At 35.4% G+C, this 19,793-nt stretch overlaps 1 protein-coding gene across 2 annotated transcripts in view; it reads right to left on the bottom strand.

Moving 5' to 3' along the window:
* The window catches only part of FIG4 (FIG4 phosphoinositide 5-phosphatase), a 128,054-nt gene that overhangs the window by 51,140 nt on the left and 57,121 nt on the right, over nucleotides 1–19,793 (bottom strand). For both annotated transcript variants that reach the window (XM_081295820.1, XM_081295819.1), the window contains exons 11-16: nucleotides 19,379–19,512; nucleotides 17,605–17,721; nucleotides 15,584–15,629; nucleotides 14,794–14,942; nucleotides 13,268–13,434; nucleotides 2,878–3,011 (exon numbers count right to left, since the gene is read on the bottom strand). In XM_081295820.1, the coding sequence (XP_081151946.1) occupies nucleotides 2,878–3,011; nucleotides 13,268–13,434; nucleotides 14,794–14,942; nucleotides 15,584–15,629; nucleotides 17,605–17,721; nucleotides 19,379–19,512 (747 nt within the window). The remainder of the gene's footprint in view (nucleotides 1–2,877; nucleotides 3,012–13,267; nucleotides 13,435–14,793; nucleotides 14,943–15,583; nucleotides 15,630–17,604; nucleotides 17,722–19,378; nucleotides 19,513–19,793) is intronic.

Genomic DNA, 19,793 nt, shown 5'->3' with positions numbered 1-19,793 from the left:
CCACAGTTTAAAAAGAACAGTGGCACTGACTGAAAGACATATAGAACAGAGTATTCCAAATGATGAAAGGACTTGAATTACATCATATGAGGGACAGATAAAGAAACAGGGTGTATTTAATCTGGAAAAGTTACTTTGAGAATGTATGAATTCATGAATGCATTAATATATATTTGGGCTAAAAGAAGCAGTTACCTGGTTTAGATGAGTGATGGGCAGATTATTCCCATTTCCCTTATTATTCAATAAAATATTATTTCAGAATAACCAGTGGTAAAACCAGTATGAAATACAGGATGTCCATCAAGCTTGAGATATCAGGTGAATGTATAATAAAGTATTTATTTATATTACATTATAAAAGTGATAAAATACTGCCCAAGTTACCAATTTTATGGGCATCGTGTATCATTTTTAGTAAGTGTTAAAAACTAAGGAATGAATATTCTTAAAGAATAACAACAAGACTAACATCTACTGGACATACTGTGCATTTACATGATCTCATCTAATTCTCAGAGAAACAGAGTTAGACCAGTTAAGTGACTTTACCCAAGATCACCCAGGCATTAATTGGAGGTAGGTGCTCCAGCCTGGCTGCTTCAGGACTGTGTTCATTATTCTGGGTCAGCCCCAGTATTAAGCACTTTTCACATATTTTCTCATTTAAGCCTCAGAATGACCTTGTACAGTATGTAGAATGGTACCTCCATTTTACAGATGAGAAAGTAAGGTTTTGAGATGAGAAGTAACAGCTCTGAAGCAACACACTTGAAGAAATTCCAACTTGGCTCTACCTGAGCTTGAGCTTTGTGATCTTTTCCTGCCTCGGGTTGACCTGTTCATTTCTTTTGAGAATTATACTGGTTAAATTGTCAATACTCTATACAGATACTAGAAAGTCCAAAATAAAACACTGAAACTCATCATAGAGTATTTACAAGAACTGTTCACGAGCAGAGTCGACTGATAATCCCATAAAATAATCTTTGACATTCTAGAGAAAAAAAAACAAAACAGGAGACTAAATCAACTAAGTTAGCCATATTACCTACTTTTATTTTCAGTGGCAGGCTGGTAGTTGATTCTGCTAAATCATTGAATTAGCTAAATAATCTCAGCAAAGTTTCCTTTTTTAGAAAATGGGGATGTAACAGCAGCTTCCCTTTATTCCTGCACATAAGCTCCAAAACTGCCTTAGTTATGTAACTCAAGGCAAGGAAGTGCTTTAATTTATACTTGTAATATAAAGTTTATTCTGCAGTAGAAAACTGAATTTTAGTTGTTCCCATGTTGTATTTAGTAGCTTCAATACTGGTAATGTAACATTTCATAAAATTAATCAAATTTACCTATGATTAATAATCATTGCAAAACTACAAACAGATATTTACACTCATTTATCACCAAATAAACATAATTAATTTGAAAATTTTGTCAGAAAAAATTAACAAACTAATTTATAAATAATAAGTTTAATAGAAAAACTAGCAGTGCCTCATTTATAGCAAAAGTAAGCTCAAGTATTAAGTTATCCCAATAATATGTACTGATAGGAACAAATGTAAAAAACATAAACTCTGAGACTTTCCTAATATTTTAAATATTTTTGAAGCAACACAGAATTTGGTACCAGATACAATATTAGCATTTGCTAATTCATCAGTTGTTTGTGGTCTGTATATACAATTAACACAGGCTTGGCAATGACCCCTATAGTATTTGAGAGGAATGAGGGCTATATTAAACTGATGCTGTGTGAGAAAAAAAAAATAACTCTGGAACAACTTGATATTTTTATAGCCCTCTGAGCAGAAGGGACCAAGCCCCAACCTCCTAAATGTTAAAAATTTTGCTCATATGGTAAGACTGATAATATCTACAAATGACTCCTCAGTTATGAATAACTATAAAGCTCTAATAAAAATTAATTAATTAAAAGAAAAGAGGGAAAAAATAGTTCTCATTAGGTCCTCACAATGACTCTGTGAGGTGTGTCCAGCCATTTATATCTATGATTAGGACAACACAGCTTAGAAAAAATCAAAGAACTAGTTCAAAGTCACATAACCACAGAAATTCCAACTCAGCTCCCCCACCCCCACCCTAAGGTTCACACTACAGGGACCATATTAAAGTGTTTCATTCATTTCTTTTGATAATATTAACATTAATTTAATTGCAACCAAATAAGCTGTACTGGCAAAGGATTCTAGAGAGACAAATTGAGCAGTAGGGACAAGAGGAGTATTAACTGCCACTAGTATACCACTGCTCTAGATTCCTGTCTTTACCAGTGTCACCCAAAATTGGTTGTGTTTTTCTAGAAAAAAAGAACATTGGCATTACAAACTAAATGCTACTAAGTTGCCATACTCGAAAAATCAACTGAGTCCTAGAGTTCTTAAGGGTTTCACATTTATAGGAAACATTAAAAAATGAGGTTGCTGGTTTGCTTTAGTGGAGCAACACTTAGGCTCAATGATGAAGTTGTAAAGCTTTATTGGTATCTTAGGGAACATGCAAAACATCAAAGGCTGGGCTGGGGCTGGGGCTGGGGCTCAGTGGTAGAGAGCTCACCTAGCATGCGTGAGGCACTGGGTTCGATCCTCAGCACCCCATAAAAATAAAATAATAAAATAAAAATATTGTGCCCACCTAGAACTAAAAAATAAATATTAAAAAAAAAAACACCAATTGCTATCCACAAGTTCTCCCAGCTGACCATCAGGACATTAACAATACCAAAGTCATAGTAAAAATGTGGTTAGACTGACTACCTTTGTCCACGTAAAAATTTCTCATAGAAAACATCTCATATTCAAAATAACATCAAACATAAGTCCACATAAGAGACTAGAAAGAAAAATACCTTCTTCTTGTTGGTAGAAGTCTCATAGTATTTTTGTGATGCAAATAAAAATCTGTTGGGAGTTCCCAGAGATGAGGTTTTCCTTCAATGGGATGGAAAACTCCCAGGAAGAGATTAATGGAATCTTGTCTATCGGCATCTAAAAAGCAAAAACATGTATTTCAGAAAATCCATCATTGACATAGACAACTCAAGAGAATATCTTTTCAGAAGGATAGTAATTCCATAGAACAGATCCTTGAAAATAAAAGTAACATTTATATTCCAAACTTCATACCTTACACACAATCTAAAATAGTCACCCAGATTCTGAGAATTATAGTGATGCAGCCACGTCAATGTTTATAGCAGCTCAGTTCACAATAGCTAAACAATGGAAACAACCTAAGTGCCCTTCAATAGATAAATGGATAAAAAAAAAAATGTGGTCTATATATTCAATGGAATATTACTCAGCTTTAAAAAAGAATGAAATTATGGCATTTGCCAGTAAATGGATGGAGTTGGAGAATATCATGCTAAGCAAAATAAGCCAATCCCCAAAACCCAAAGGCTGAATGTTTTCTCTGATATGCAGATGCTAATTCACAATAAGGGGGAAGTGGCGCTAGGGAAGAATAGTTACTTTATATTAGATATTGAAGATTGAAGGATGGGGAGGGGATATGGGGATAGGAAGGATGATAGTAGAATGAAACAGACATTATTACCTTACATACATATATGACTGCATGACCAATGTGATCCTAAAATATATACAATCAGAAAAATGAGAAATTATACCCCAGTTATTTATGGTATATCAAAGTACATAAATGCATTTTACTATCATGTGCAACTAATTAAAACAAATTTTAAAAATGTAAAAATCTTATGTTTCCTTTTCCTCATAATAAAGAGGATAGCAAATATAAACTACTTCTTGAATACTGAAAGACTTTTTGGAGTCTTTAAGAATTGCCAAAACACCTTAGAAAGTGATTTTATTTTTAAAATGAAAACAACCTCACCATTTGTTAGTTTAACTAAAGTAAATACCCTTTTTATTGTTATGGTTTGGATGTGAGGTGTCTCCCAAAAGCTTATGTATGAGACAGTGCAAGAAGGATTAGAGGAGAAATAATTGGGTTATGAGAGCCTTAACACAATCAGTGAATTAATCCCCTGATGGGATTAACTAAGTGGTGGCTGAAGGTGGATAGGGTATGGCTGGAGGTGGTAAATCCCTGGGGGCGTGCCTTTGGGGTATATATTTTGTATCTGGAGGGGGAAGTGTCTTTCTCTCTCTTTTTGTCTCTCTCTCTCTCTCTCTCTCTCCTTCCAGATCATGACATGAACTGCTTCTCTCCCTCATACTCTTCACCATTTTGTTCTGCCTCACCTGGAACCCAGAGGAATGGAGCTGGCTATCTATGGACTAAGAGTTCTGAAACTGTAAGCCCCTAAATAAACTTTTCCTCCCCTAAAATTGTTCTGGTCAGGTCTTTTAGTCCCAGCAGTGAAAAAGATGACTAAGGCATTTACTTTATTGTAAAGAAAGCAGAGTTGTCAGAGACAAACAAAATGACCCAATTCCTACCCACATTCTGTGGCACAACCTTGAACGAGTCAGTTGCATAGTTTCCACTTTTAATAGTTGAGAAGATATTCTCTCTGGCTTTAACAGATACAGAAGATGTTGTAAACACTGTATCTGCCCCATTCTCTTTTGTGGCTGATAATGAAGACAGCAAGGACACATGAATAACAGCCTCATTCTAACTATTCAACACTCCAAAATTATCTTTCCAAACTATTCTATGTGCTAATAAAACTGACTCTACTATGTCCCATTTCTTCTTCCTTTTTCTGATTGTATTTTGGTATAAATGATAATTAACACTGAAGCAGTCTCATGAACCACCCTTCCCATTTTACACTTTCTCCTCCCTGCACCCTTTAATCATTCCCTTCATTTCCTTCTTTGCATTCTTGTCTCAGAGCCCTGTCTCTTTGAGTTTGTGGCAGAGATCCACAATACACATAATAACCTCTTTCCAAAAATGAGTTTAGGACTAAAAAATAGCACAGTAGAAATGACTGTTTGGGGAACACAATAATATTATAAAATCAATTTTCTTCCAACAGCTACAGCAAACATATACATCTGAAATTAGCACTGGATTATTTGATCATTTCAGCAAAAGCAATGAATGAAATATGGTAGCTCAAACATGTATTCCTGATATTAGTATTTTGACAGGAAGCATTCCATTAAAACAGCACTTAGTTTCAGGCTAAAAGTAATATATAATAGGAATGTGTTTATATGCTGAATATATCTGCAGCCTTTTTTCCACTTGTTGAGAGAAAATATCAAGGATTAGATGATACAGACATTACTGTCCCAATTTGTATCTCTTTACACAATGCAAAAGTAAACATACTGCTCTTATAGTAATTACATTCGTTATGCTTCTTGAATAGCCTTAATGGCACTTAATAGCTCATTCCATGTAGTGCCTCAAAATATCTTAATACTATTTAGAGAAGCTTTTCATTTTTTAGCCATGTTTTTAAGGAATGTCTTTCATCCTTCAAACGTAATAGCATCTTCCTTTAAATTTTAGCAAGTATGGAAAATTGAAGATTTTACAATATCGAAAAAAGGATATTCCTTCAAAACACCATAATGATTTCTTGAATGCATTGCTATTGTTCTAACTTAAAATATACGTGTGAGGTTATGGTCACCAGGAAGATGTAGGACTTTGGATATGGACAAGAGCCTAAACAGATTAAGTGCTCTATAGCTGCGTAACAACGGGGCAAAATGATTCCCTACCATTACACCCGATCATGCTTTAAAGGCAAAAAGACCATGAACTATTTGAATGCCATTCAAAAGTTAAGCACTAACTTCATTATTAACTATATTTAAATAAATCAGATGTGAATGTAATAATTTTTATTGGCCAAAAAATTTATTTTGGAACTAAAATATTTGTTATTCTAATATTAAGTTTGTGATAAAATAGTATCTGATGTCATTTAAGAGAAGAAAATACTATTCAATAAATGTTACTATTTAACTATTAAAGAAAGGGAACAATATAGTTAGATCCCTATTTACATCATATATTGAAATAAATACTATTTAAATGTAAGAAAGACACAGATTAACCTCCTAGTAGAAAAATAGGTATGTGAATTCTAAAAAGAAACAGAAATAGCTAATGAACATACAAAAATCCAACTTCACTAGTTATCACATAAGTGCAAATTAAAATATTTTCGATTGACAAATCCTTTACAAAATGAGCTCTCCCATTTTAATGCTTTTCTAATGGAAGTATTAGATGTTTAATCCTTCTGAAAGGCAATTTGGCCATATACATGTATATAAAAACTCTAAAAAATATTTGTACCTTCTGATTGAAAAAAATATGCTTCCAGAATTTTCATAAAATATTTAAAATATGTAAAAAAGCATATATTCAAAGATGTTTATTTAGAAGAACTCTAGAGATACAATAACAAATAGTATAGCATGATGCTTCCAAAGATTAGAGAACTATAAGGTTACTAAAAAGTCCCATTGTAGAATAATATTTAAGACTATAAAGATTTTTCACATCATCTAAAAGAGTAAAAGCATATTAAAATTACACATATAATAAAACTAGAAAAATAATGTTCTTCTAGATAGGAACAAGTGGCTTCCTCCGGAAGGTGCAGATTATATGATTTATTTGTGAGCTACTCTGTACCCTCTAGAATTAACATGTATTACTTTAACAATTGAAAAAATAATTCATTAATTCAAGAACCTACCATATCCCTCACTGGGAATATAAGGTTGACAAGAACCTGGCTCTTAGGGACTTACAATATATTTTTTTAATTTTTATTTTTTAAAGAGAGAGTGAGAGAGGAGAGAGAGAGAGAGAGAGAGAGAGAGAGAGAGAGAGAGAGAGAATTTTCAATATTTATTTTTTTTTTAGTTCTCAGCGGACACAACATCTTTGTTGGTATGTGGTGCTGAGGATCGAACCCGGGCCGCACGCATGCCAGGCGAGCGCGCTACCGCTTGAGCCACATCCCCAGCCCCTTACAATATTTTATAAGAAACAAAGTACATGTACGCAAATAATGGACAAGGTACTTTCAGAAGGTGTAAATTCAATGAAGAAAATTAAACAATGACATGATATGAGAGAAGACGGGAATACTTAGATTGGGCAGTTAGGGAAAAGGGAGGAGGCTGAAGTGTTAAAGAACATTTGAACTATAAGGATATAAAGGAGGTGGTCACACAGAGCTCCAAAGGCTGTGCCTGGCAGAAGGACAAACAACTGCAAAGGTCTGATGGAGGAAAAAGCTAAGCAGGGGCTGGGGCTGGGGCTCAGTGGTAGAGCGCTTGGCCAGCATGCACGAGGCACTGGGTTCAATCCTCAGCACCACATAAATGTAAAATAAAGATGTTGTGTCCACCTAAAACTAAAAAAATAAATATTAAAAAAAAAAAGCTAAGCAGCTCCAGAAACAGAAAGGGCACAAAGGCCAGAGGGTAATGGGAACAAGAAAGCACAGAATATTAGATACTGATGCAGCCAAATTACTCGAGGTCTTAGAGATTGTGGAGAAGAATTTGATTTCAAATGCAATGGAAAGCCTGAAAGATTTTTTTAAAGGGTAGTTTGATAGGATCTGATTTAACTTAAAAATCATCACTCTGGCTGCTATAAAGAGCTTGGTTGGAAGAGAAGAAGCAGAGCTGAATCACAAGGGACTGCAGCTGTCCAGAAAGAGGTGTGGTTACATGGATGAGTGTGGAAGCAGTAGGGGTGAAAACAGTCGAAGGATTTGGGATATATTTTGGAGGAAGAGTCAACAAGATCTGCTCACACACTGAATTGTGGATAAGGGTGGCTAATGAGGAAAATAAGAAATTCAAGAGTGAAATATGAAAATTTCAATTCTGAATTGAATTTCAATTTCTGAATTGAAAATGGGTGTTGGGGTAGGAAAAAAAAACAGAATAAAACAGGTTAAAGAGACAAGTTTTTCTGTCTCAGAAATGATAAGCTTGAGTGTGATTATTATTAGAGATCTCTGATATGAACAAATTTGGTCCCTTTGCTCCCCAGTGTCATACCTATTACTATTTTATATTATGTGGCAAAAGGGACTTTGCAGATGTAACTAAAGTTACTGATCAACAAATTCAAGATAGAGAAATTACCTTGGACTATCTGGGTGAGCTCAGTATAAGAACATGAATCCTTTCAAGGCAGGAAAAGAAGGTAGAAGGGGAAGGTTGAGAGATTTGAAGCATAAATGGATTTGATATACCAGTGCTGGCTTTAAAACTGATCAAGCCACAAGTCAAAAAATGCAGGCAGCATTAAGGAAGCGAGAGTGACTCCCAGCCAACTGCCAATGAGAACATGAAACATCAGTCCCACAACTGTATGGAAATCTGCCAACAACTTGAATAAGCTGCGAAGCCTCCAGATAAGAGCCCAGGTTAACTGACGTGTGGATATTACTTCCATTTAATTTGGTTTCATTTGACTTCAGCATTGTGAGATTCTAAGCATAACGCACAGCTGAGTAGTTACTGAGATTCTAAGCAGAAAACACAGCCCAATCACTATGGGAAACTAATACAATATTCATCAAGACAGGCAGTCAGGTGAGTCTAGAGTTCATCAAGAAGTCAAAGTCAGAGATACAAATCTGAGTGTCAAATGCATGGTGTGTAAAAACTGAAATGAGATGCCCTAGGATAAAACTTTAGAAAGAGAGGAGAGGAGGAGGGTTTAGAAACAGCAGAAATCAACAGAGGCTGAGAGAGAGAGAGAGAGAGATCACAAAGGAAGTTATAAGAAAGAGGGCTTGGTCGGCATGATACAAGTTGTTGAATGGTTGAGTAAGATGGAGACAGAAAGATAACCAACACATATAGCATTGGGAAATTGTTGGTAACCTCACTAAGTAGGGTTTCAGTGTTTTAACAGGGTAGATGCCAAATAGATCAGATAGAGAAAGCAGGAAACAGTTATGTATACAACTCTTTCAAGAGGTTTTGCTCAGGAGAGCAGAGAACTAGGATTGCAGCTGAAGGGAGATAGAGATGGAAGCTTGGGTGGAAAACACTAAGGTGTGCTTTTACAATAATGGAAGTGATACAGTAGAGAGGGAGAAACTGACGGTGCATGGCAAGGAGTGTATATTTTAGGAGAAAGCAAGAGGCAGAGAGGTGCTTCAAACTACAGCAGAGAGCTTGGCTTAACATGGGGCAGGGACAGCACAGGCACTGTAACATAATGTAAGACAGAAACCCTGAGTGCAAATACAAACAACCTCTGCATATGGTGGTTAAAAAAAAAAAAAAAGGAGCTCCCTTCCAATGATCTTTATTTTTTCATTGAAGTATGAAACAAGGTCAGTAGCTGATATTTGTGTTGTTGGTTTGAGAAAAGAGAACAGCATGAAATGGTTCTTTGGAGAGTGAGAGAAGGACCATCCTGGGGAAATGTAGCAGTATTGTCAGGCTGTTCTGAGTGTCCTTTGGAGAACTACAGTCAGTTTAAACTACAAATGATGACATGCAACTTTCCTCTTGTCATGTTTAACCACTTTGGTTATAGGAAAGGTAAAGAGAGTTGGGTTTTAACCAGAGTTAGCAATGTCATTTACAGTGTTATTGAAACACTTTTCCAATTGTTTTCTTTCTGCCAGTTCAGCTTATTCACTAAAATTTGCTGTTCAAAGGATGACCTCAGAAGGTTATCTCATGATTCCTGATAAATTAAAATATTCTCAGCATGCTCCCCTGCATGCCTCTCTTTCAGTGATAAGCAGAAAGGGAAAGAAGTTATTGCAGCGTCTCAGAGTACCTAATAATGCGGGGAAACCAGTTCAGTATACTACTACCCTCTGTGATCACTTCTCTCTGTGCATGGTGAACCCGAAAATTTTCACCCTGTGAGCTTTTTCTTTGTTTTATAAAATCTCTGAGGAAAAATGATTTTCCTCCACACACACACACACACACACACACACACACACACACAAACCTACTACATTTAAATTACACACACAGGGTACATATATGTATGTATATATCTTATTAACTGCTACAGGTATCCAACTGTTTTTTTTCTCTTATTGTAGTATTTAAATTCAACAAGCTTTAGCAAGAAAATCCAGGCTTACAAAATTTGAGTGTATAAAAAAAATTAGAAAGAGCTTAACAAAGCCCTTAAGGGAATGAAAAGCTCTTAGTAACATCTAAGAGGAATCCTAGAGACCTGTGCTTTCCAGGAAAGGGATCCTCCAACTGCCAAACATGCTAGTAAGTGAAGCCTAAATAACAGGTTTGTTTGTTTTTTGAGACAGGGTCTCACCATAATACCCATGAACTCTTGGGCTCAAGCAATCCTCTTGCCTCAGCCTACGGAGAATCTAGGACTACAGGTGCATGTCACAGCACCTAGATTTAAGAACCTTATTTAAAATCAGCTTGAAAGAGGGTCAGATGAGTTGCCCACATAGCATGCACCTATGCAAACCAAGGGTAAAATTCTTGTCATCTAATTTCATTATTCCAGTTTCTTAATCAGTATTTTTCTGCCAACCCCAGAGGTATAACATGAGAACACTAAGTTTTACAAAGTTATCTGGAGTACTTTAAAGAAAATTGTTCTATATTATCATCTTTATATAATACCTACTATAATTTTAAAATAAGTTGTACACCCCAATGACACCATGCTTCTTAAAATAAAAAGCCTGTTTTAGCCATATTATTCATGATACCTTTCATAATAGTTCATCTTTCAGTTGTGCATAATTTTGCCTTACCTTTCCATACATGCACATTACATTCTTGTGATCACCATTACCTTTCAATATCATGCCTTTCTTTGTAAATAATTATAGTTATACATTCATTCTGTCTCCTAGTCTTATTACAAAGTCTTGGTCCTTAGGCTTCAATAATGATTCCTATTACAAGAGCAATAATGACAGGAGGGGGCAGAAGAGTGGATGATCTTTCCATAGGGGCAGTTCCAAACTTCTTAAGGGTGACACACATCTAGAGATATGTACTTTGAGGCACATGGCTTATAATTATAATCCTTCATCTTCCTCACAACTTTTATATGTTCAATTGTGTCTCCTAAAAAGATATGTTTTAGTCCTAACCTCAAATTCTTGTGAATAGGACCTTATTTGGAAAGAAGATCTTTGCAGATAAAACCAATTTAAGATGCAATTGCATTAGAGTACAGCAGGCCCTTAATTCTCACAAGAGGAGAAAAGAGACACCGAAAATTCTATGAAGACATGGACACAAGGGGAGAATGCCATGGGACAATGGATGGAAATGTTGTTGCTGCAAGTCAAGCAACACCAAGGATTTCTGGAAACCAACAGAAGCTGGAAAGAAGCAAGTAAGGATTATCCCTCATGGTTTTCACAGGGAGCACTGCCCTGCTGACACTTTGATTTTAAACTTCTAGGATTCCAGAACTGTGAAACAATAAATTTCTCATTTCAAGTCATTGGTTGGTATTATTTTGTTACCACAGCATTCAGAAACCGATTCAGCTTCCCCTTCAGTATGTGTGGGACCTGTGATTGACTCCCAATTAATGGGATGATGAAGGAATGTAATTCCCATAATTACACTACCTCAGATTTACCTCCCTCTTCCTTAACAGCTGTGAAAAGGCAAATCGCTATAAGTCCTACAACCACAGGAACTACAAGGAACTGAATTCTGCCAGCAAACACACAAGCTGGGAAGCAGATCCTTTCCTAGTTAAGCCTTCAGATGAGGGGCCTGCCTGACCGACATTTTTGCTGCCATCTTGTGAGGCCTGAAGCAGTGACCCAGCTGAGTTGTACCTGGACTTTCAGATCCAAAGAAACTATAAGATAATGACTATGTGCTATTTTAAGATGCTGTGTGTAGTAATTTGTTACATAGCATAGAAAACTAATACACACTAGCAGGAGTACAGCAAAATGACTTTCATTCACTCTGAATCTAGAAAATGTTGAAAGCCAACCATTTTGTGGATACTTTTTTTTAAAAAAATATTTATTATTATTTTTTTTTAGTTCTCGGCGGACACAACATCTTTGTTGGTATGTGGTGCTGAGGATCGAACCCGGGCCGCACGCATGCCAGGCGAGCACGCTACCGCTTGAGCCACATCCCCAGCCCCTTGTGGATACTTTTATAGTTGCTTCTGAGGCTCCCACAACTGGAGATTCTTATAATTCCTTTGGTGTAGGCACATACATCTTTTTTTTTTTTTTTAATAAGGCAGTTTCTTGCAACTCTTTCCTTGGTATCCTAGGTTTTCAGTATTGACTTTCTACTTCTTGCTGCTAGGATCTCCCTGTCTCTCAAGGAGTCTTCCTGGCTAGGACCCAGGCCAACCACATGCTGACAGCCTCCTTCATGAGGACCAAATTTGGGTGCCAAAAAACACTCAAGTATTCTTTGGCCCAACCAACTCTAAAAGTGCAGGAAGTTTGCAACATGGCAGCAATCTCCTCAGCCCATCCCTTTGCTACAGATTTGCTGTGCAGCAGCCTGAGGCTAACATGTAGGGTCCTTCCAATGACTGGACACCACATCAGGCTCATCCAGAGTCCTGTTGAAGCTCCTATCTCCCTTCACTTGAAGAAGTGGGGGTGGGTGACCATCACTGCAGGCAACAGTTCACTCCAAAGAACTTCTTTACTGAAGATGATTACTTCTTTAATCTTCTTCCCAAATTCACTTAACTTTTTTTTTTATCCTTAATTTAGTTTTAGGGCTTAAGAATCACGAAATTGATCATTGAGCACTTTATAAATTCTGCACATGGGGATTTGTCTCACAGTTACTTTGTCTGATATCTATTTTATTGACAATGCCATTGGAATGGAAACAGAAATAGTACCATTACAACAATCTGTTACACTTAGAATTCACAAGTCATAAAAGAAGTATAACTTAATGAGTTTAATTTAATGTTAATGTTACTATATATTTCTAGTTGACATTTTAATAAATTAGTAATATTTACTTACATTCTTATCCAACTATCAAGACTTTGAACCCTCCATTAAAAAACAATTCAACATCCTCAAAATAACATATATATAGTGCAAGAAGAAATATAGAAGGAGACAGAAGCCAAGGAATCAAAGTATGTTGAATTAAGAATTCAAATGGGTGCCAAAAGGCAAAAGTGCTCTTCTCATTCATTTATTGGATAAATATTTATTAAATGCCTTCAAAGGGATAAATTCTGTTTTACTTAAATTTTTAAATACTTAACTTTATTTAACCAATAGCTTTTTTAAAAGTACATGTATTAGAAATACCTATTACTTCAGAATTACCTGAAAAAGCATTGCTGTAATATCTAGAGAGAGTTTGCATGATGTCTTTTGAGTGCTGGGTCCACGGTGCAATCTTTCTGTAGGTTTTTACCCGATGAACAAGTTGAGAACCACCATACTGAAGGGACAGAGTATCACCATGATCTTCATAGAGTTCTTCAAATAACCTAGGCAAAAGAAAAACTCACATTAAAGAATTTTACCAAAATTATTGCACAAGTTATTCACTTAGCCCTAGACTCAGAACAAGTCTTTACATTATGAATTCTTCTGAGCCTTTTCCTTCAAATAAACACTTAAATTTTGAAAATAAAAACACATGCAAAATGTATTATATTTTATATTTTATAATGACACTTCAATATGCATTAAAGTCACAGAAAACACTATAAAGAAATCAAAAACATAATCCATCAAAATCATATCAGCTGATTCTAATCTTATTAAATGACTCAACATTCTACAGTCTGCCAGATCAGTTATTCTCCCATGACAATATTTTGTTCCCTCTGAATTGCTTTTGAAAAAAAAAATGCTCTTGTTGCATACAATATCTTACTCTATCCAGGATTGCATAATAAAATATCATAACCCAGGTGGCTTATAAACAATAAACACTTATTTCTCACAGTTCTGGAGGCTGGGAAGTCCAAGATAAACCTACTGGCAGAATCAGAAAAGCCCCACTTTTAGCTCACAGATGGTGCCATTTTGCTGGGTCCTCACATGACAGAAGGCAAGCTAGTTAGTTCTCTGTGGTCTCTTTAAAAAGGATACTGATCCCAAAGATGAGGTTCCAGCTTCAGATTTATTTAATCACTTCCCAAAGCCTCCATTTCCTAATACAATCACTTTGGTGGTGAGAATTTTAATATAAGAATTTGAGGGAGACACAAACACTCTGACTGTAGCAGAGAGATAAACCACATTCTTGGAAATATTACATGATTGAAATTTATATTTCTTCAAGTGTCTGTTAATATTTTCAGTGCAGTGATATCTGTGGATATGGCCATGTGTAAGCTGATTATTTTCCTAAGCTATGAAAATCTCAGATGACCAAAGATAGCTGTCATTTTATTTTTTTAAAGAATATTTCATGTAATGTTACAGAGCCAATGGACAGTGAAGAAACAGTGATATTTATGAAGAATTAAATCTTTTATCCATCTCATATTTTTAGATCAAAATGTATGAAGGCCTAGTACTTTTTATTTTATTATTGACATCTGGATTTTTTTTTAACAACCCACTAGTTTGTCCAAGCACTGCAGATTAACAAACACACACACACACACACACACACACACGTTTATTGATAATTAACATAAGCCAAAAAAAATCCCATGGCAATAATATACAGGTCTTTAAGTAAAAATATTAATTGCAGAATTAATTTGAATATTGTCTTCTAGCAACACAATCTTTGAGATACCAAAAGTAGAAAATAGCTCATAAAAATCCTCATTGTTAATCAGGTTTGCTTTCTGTCACTGTCCTTTAAATGACAAAAAAACAGGACTTACCTAACTGCATCTGTATCAAACTGTAGATTAGGTTTGTCAATCAATCCCAAAGAAAACAGCTGATAAGCCAGAGCACATTTTCCCACCATGAACTGTGCTGTATTGGTGCGATCTAAACAATCCACACAGTTGGTTCGAAGGATGCCAGTCTACAAAGAAATATTTTAAGATTTTCAATCATTATTCAGTCACCAAAACTACTTCCATACTACATGAGATTTCTTTTCTTAAAGAAGCAGAAGAAAGGTTGTAAGCAATTGTGTGTCTTGGACAAATATTAATCATTCAGTTAAGTTAAAGGTTAAAATAATGAAGAATATTTTTTAAAAGAGGTAATGCTATATTTGCTGCTCAGTAACTATGTTTTTAACAGCATCATTAAACTTAGTCTGTATCAGTTAGTAAATGTGGACTTTTCCCTGATATATCTCCTTTATTGTACAAAAGAAACAGTCAGTGGTTGAAGCCATATCATTCTTAAAGCAGAGTTAACGGTACAGTGTAACTGGCTTATTTTCTAAAGTCATTCCAATTTAATCTTCTCACATTCTTGTTTGTGTTTCTATTTCCAATAATAAAACTTAGTACGTAGAAAAATTCATAAACCACATTATTTCAGTTGCATATACTTCTATGAGTTTTAAACACTATCAGCAAGGCTTTAAAAGTCATTCTCAAAAGATTAATAATTCTGCATTAAATAAGAGTCTCTCTCTCTGTGACTGCTTACAGAAAACACTAAACACTATAGATACACATTCTATTCATTATGAATATATATCATCCATACCTGTAGGCGACCAGTGGAAATTACACATCCTCCTAGTTCATTCCACCTGTGTTTAAAAATAAATGCTTTAATTTTTTTTCCCCAGAGGTGGGTAGAGATTGAACCCAGGGAGTGCCTCAATCATACTAAGCATGTGCTCTACTACTAAACTATCCCTCCAATCCTCTAGTTCTTAAGAAAATTTAATAGTATAATGTTTATTTATTTTTTTAAGCTTTTTGTTAAGAATCACAGAATCAAAGTAATAGAGCTGAAGGCACCTGGAAAATCAGCTGATTCTGTGTATTCTCATTCTTTCAAGTACATATGCAAATAACTAAGGTGGACTACTCACCATATTCCCCCCAAAGAGAGCCCAAGAAAGGGCATCTTAGCTTATCCCAGTGCCCCACACTTTGGCATTCTGTCCCCCATGTTCAACTAAAGTCTCCCTGCTTTCATTTATGCCTATTTCCTGTGTGATTTTACAGACATGCATAATTGTATAGCATTTTTCTAGTAAAATCTTTTAGGTCTTCGCCTTCTCAATTCAACATTATCTCTACAAGCTTTTCTTTATGAAAATTTTGTTGCATTCCAATGGAGTTATTTTTTTGTTTGTTTTTACACACTTCCTTTTAGAATACTTTTTTTTCTCCCCCCACCACATAATAGTGGATACAAAGGAATGTGTTTTGTTAGGAAATACTGTATCATCATATTAGTACTTGAGTTATTTAAAAGAAGGTATTGGGTAGGAAAGAGCTAGGTCTGCTACCCTTAGAAAGGGCTGCTCAAAAGGTTGGCTCCTGCAAGGTGCCGTGGTACATGCCTATAATTCCAGTGGCACAAGAGGATCACAAGTTTGAAGCCAGTCTCAACAACTCAGTGAAGCTCTAAACAAATTAATGAAACCCTATCTCAAAATAAAAAAAATATATAAAGAGCTGGGGATGTAGCTTAGTGATGAAGTGCCCCTGGGTTCAATCCCCAATGCCAAAATAAATAAATAAACAAAACAGCCTGGCTGGTATCTGGACCTTGGATTTTAGGAGGGTCCCCACCATTCCAAGAACTACTAAGAGTGGCTCGTCATTCCTAAACTATTTATAGGAACAATATGACTTTTGATGAACACCTTCTTTTCTTCTGGGAGTCTGTGTGACCAGTCTCTAGTAAGAAACCTCAAGTTTCTAACAAGCTTCCCTAGTAGATAACTTTTTACATATACTGTCACAATTTATTTCTGGGGGTATGAAGTGTGTTCTATGTGACTACACTGCAAGCTTGTGTCTGATTTCCTTTGGATTTTGTCCCTTGAACTTTTTTCCTTTGCTAATTTTAATTTGTATCCTTTTACCATAATAAATTATAATCAGGGTACAACAAATTGTCTGAGTTCTCCTAGTGAATCACTGAATAGTCACAGGGAACCCTATCACAGATGCCCTAAAATTGCAACTATAACAAATGCAAACAATAACAAAAGAACTACTTCCAAAGATACATACAAAGTAGTTGGGTTTGGGGTTTTTGTTGTTTGACTACTGTAGTTAATTATGTTAACTGAAAATAAAATGCTGAAAGTATATAATATTGGTTCCTTAAAAGATAAATAAGGCATGATCTTTGGTCTGATGAAGCTCATAAACTAGTAATGAAGACATATCTGTGAGCTAATAACTATAATCTGATGATAAATACTATTTTCAGAAAAGCATTAGTATTTAATCTATCAGAAACACTTCTGTTCCTATTAAATACTGAATAACAAAATTCACTACTGAAAATTTTACTTTACAGAAATGTTTTATGTACTGTTTATTCCACAAAGCAATAAATAAGACCCTGTGGCTTCTACCTCAAGGTTTATTACAAAGGAGTTCCCAGGCTCACAGTGAACACTTAGTACACAGTCCTGTGAGCAGCTTGCCTCCACAAAGGACTAAATTCACCCATCTAGTACAAACTGTTCATATTTAGAATATTTTTATCCATAAGAACAAAAATCTTAATTTAATTTTTTTAAATACCACACATACTTTTCATCTGGCCGCAAAATGCTACAGTAAGAATCGGGGCGGTTGACAAAAAACCCAGTTTTTTTCACCACGCTTTCTGCAATCACATTCAACCGATCAAGAACATTGCACAGCTTGCTGCAGAGGAAAAGAAAATTGAGAAAAGTAAAAACCCAAGTTCTAATATATATTAAATATATATAATATACCCTTATATATTTAATATATATTCATATACCTAAAGTAAATCAAGTCTATAGTAAAGATATTCAGGGAATTAATTTTTTAAATCTCTTGGGTTATAGTTAATAGTAACACTAATAATTAATGTCAGTAATATAGTGTATAGTCAATAACTAATAATATTTAATGCAAAAGAGACCTGAAGGACTTGTAACTTTGAATCAACTATTGGCATTCCTTAATTTTGGCACAGGCCATCCCCACAAGAGCCTTTCACATCTCAAGAGTTATATTCCATATGCATTCATGAAATGACTGTGTCAAGAGCATAATGCATAGTGCAGGTAGCAGGGGAAGAAAAAATTGAAAAATAAATTAATAAGAATAACAACTGTAATCAACTTATACTTTGGGAAAGGCTATACATGTGTGTGTATGTACATATGTGTACTTGTGTGCACCTAACTACACAAAATAATTTAGAAAAAAAGTACAATAAGTACAAAACAAATGAATAACATTAAAAAATAAAGCCTTAAAATAAACCTAGTACATATGTGATGCGTGTAAATGAGTAAAATATAATGTAAATTTAATAAAAGAAAGTTCTTTGAGTGAGAAGAGTTTTGAATTCAAACTTCCAAGATAAAAGAAGGGATATTATGGTTTAGATGTGAGGAGTCCCCAAAAGCTCCTGTATTAATGCAGACGGTGAATGATAGATTATAAGAGCTGTGACCTGATCAATCCATTCTAGTTTGAATGGACTAACTGTAGGTAGGCAGGTAGGGCTTAACTGGAGGCAAGTGGGTCACCAGGGTCATGCCCTGAAGAATTCATTGTCTCTGCAGCCCATTCCCCGCTTTGCTTCCTGGCTACCAGTCACCAGGAGGTGAACAGAGCTTCTCCACCATATCCTTCTGCCATGATGTTTTGCCTCACCTCGAGCCCAGAGCAATGGAGTTGGCCCATAATGGACTAAGCCTCTGAAACTCTAAGTCCAAATAAAATTTTCCTCCTCTAAGTTGTTCTTGTCAGGTATTTTGGTCACAGCAACAAACATCTAACTAACACAGTGGGGAAAGCACTCCATGGAGGTCAGGCAGTAGGAACAAAGGCTCAGGATTGGAAGCTTGGCTGCTACATTTGGGGAACATAAAGATTAGGCTTTCTGGAATAGAATAGCCCTGGAATAAGTAAACAGTTACTATATTCTGGAACCAACCTTTTGATGAGGCTTTAACATTACACTAAAGAGTGTGGATTTACTATAAATAGTCTGGAGTTCCCACAGGTTCTTCAACAAGTGAGACAGTCTAAAAATGGTGTTGGAGGAAATAGTGAGTTAGAATGAGATGGAAAAAAGGGAAACTAATGTCTTTAAGGGATAGTAGAGATATTCTGAAATGACCTGATACTTCAAACAATTTGCAAATAGTATAAATGGTAGGAAAAAAGAGAGTTTGGTCAATTGGTTTAAGCACTCAAAACCACCACTCAGCAGGTTCATGAAGGAAGAGTAATATGTACTTTTCCACAGAGTTTAGCTTGCTGCTATTTGTTACTCCAAGAAAAGGAAAATATCAAAACCAGACATATGAGTATTATTCACCTTTTGGTGTACTTGGCCATATCCCAAGGAATATAGACAATAGTGTGCTCAGGAGGCAAAAACTGATTAAGGTAGGTCACAGCGGCAACAAGTTCTTCACTCAGAATTCTTTCATGTTTTCTTTTCTCTCGTTCCTTTGTCAAAAAAAAAATAATAATTTTTTTAAAAAAGTATGGTTTGGGATGTGGTTCAGATAGAGGACTTTCCTAACATGAGTAAGGCCCAGGGTTTGATCCCCAGCACTACAAAAGAAAAAGAAAAAAGGGGGCGGGGTGGGGGGGAAGCCTATAAAAAATTAAACATGTCAGCATTATAGTTACCTTAAATCAAAGGATGACTTTAAACATTTTTACTTCTCAACTAAAGTAAGACCAAAAGCCCAAGTTTTAAATATGCTGACATGAAACCCATCTAC

The sequence above is a fragment of the Spermophilus citellus genome (genome assembly GCF_964194105.1).
Source record: "Spermophilus citellus genome assembly, chromosome: 5".
In the NCBI taxonomy this organism is placed as follows: Eukaryota; Metazoa; Chordata; class Mammalia; order Rodentia; family Sciuridae; genus Spermophilus; species Spermophilus citellus.
This window is presented reverse-complemented; position numbering and strand designations above follow the sequence as displayed.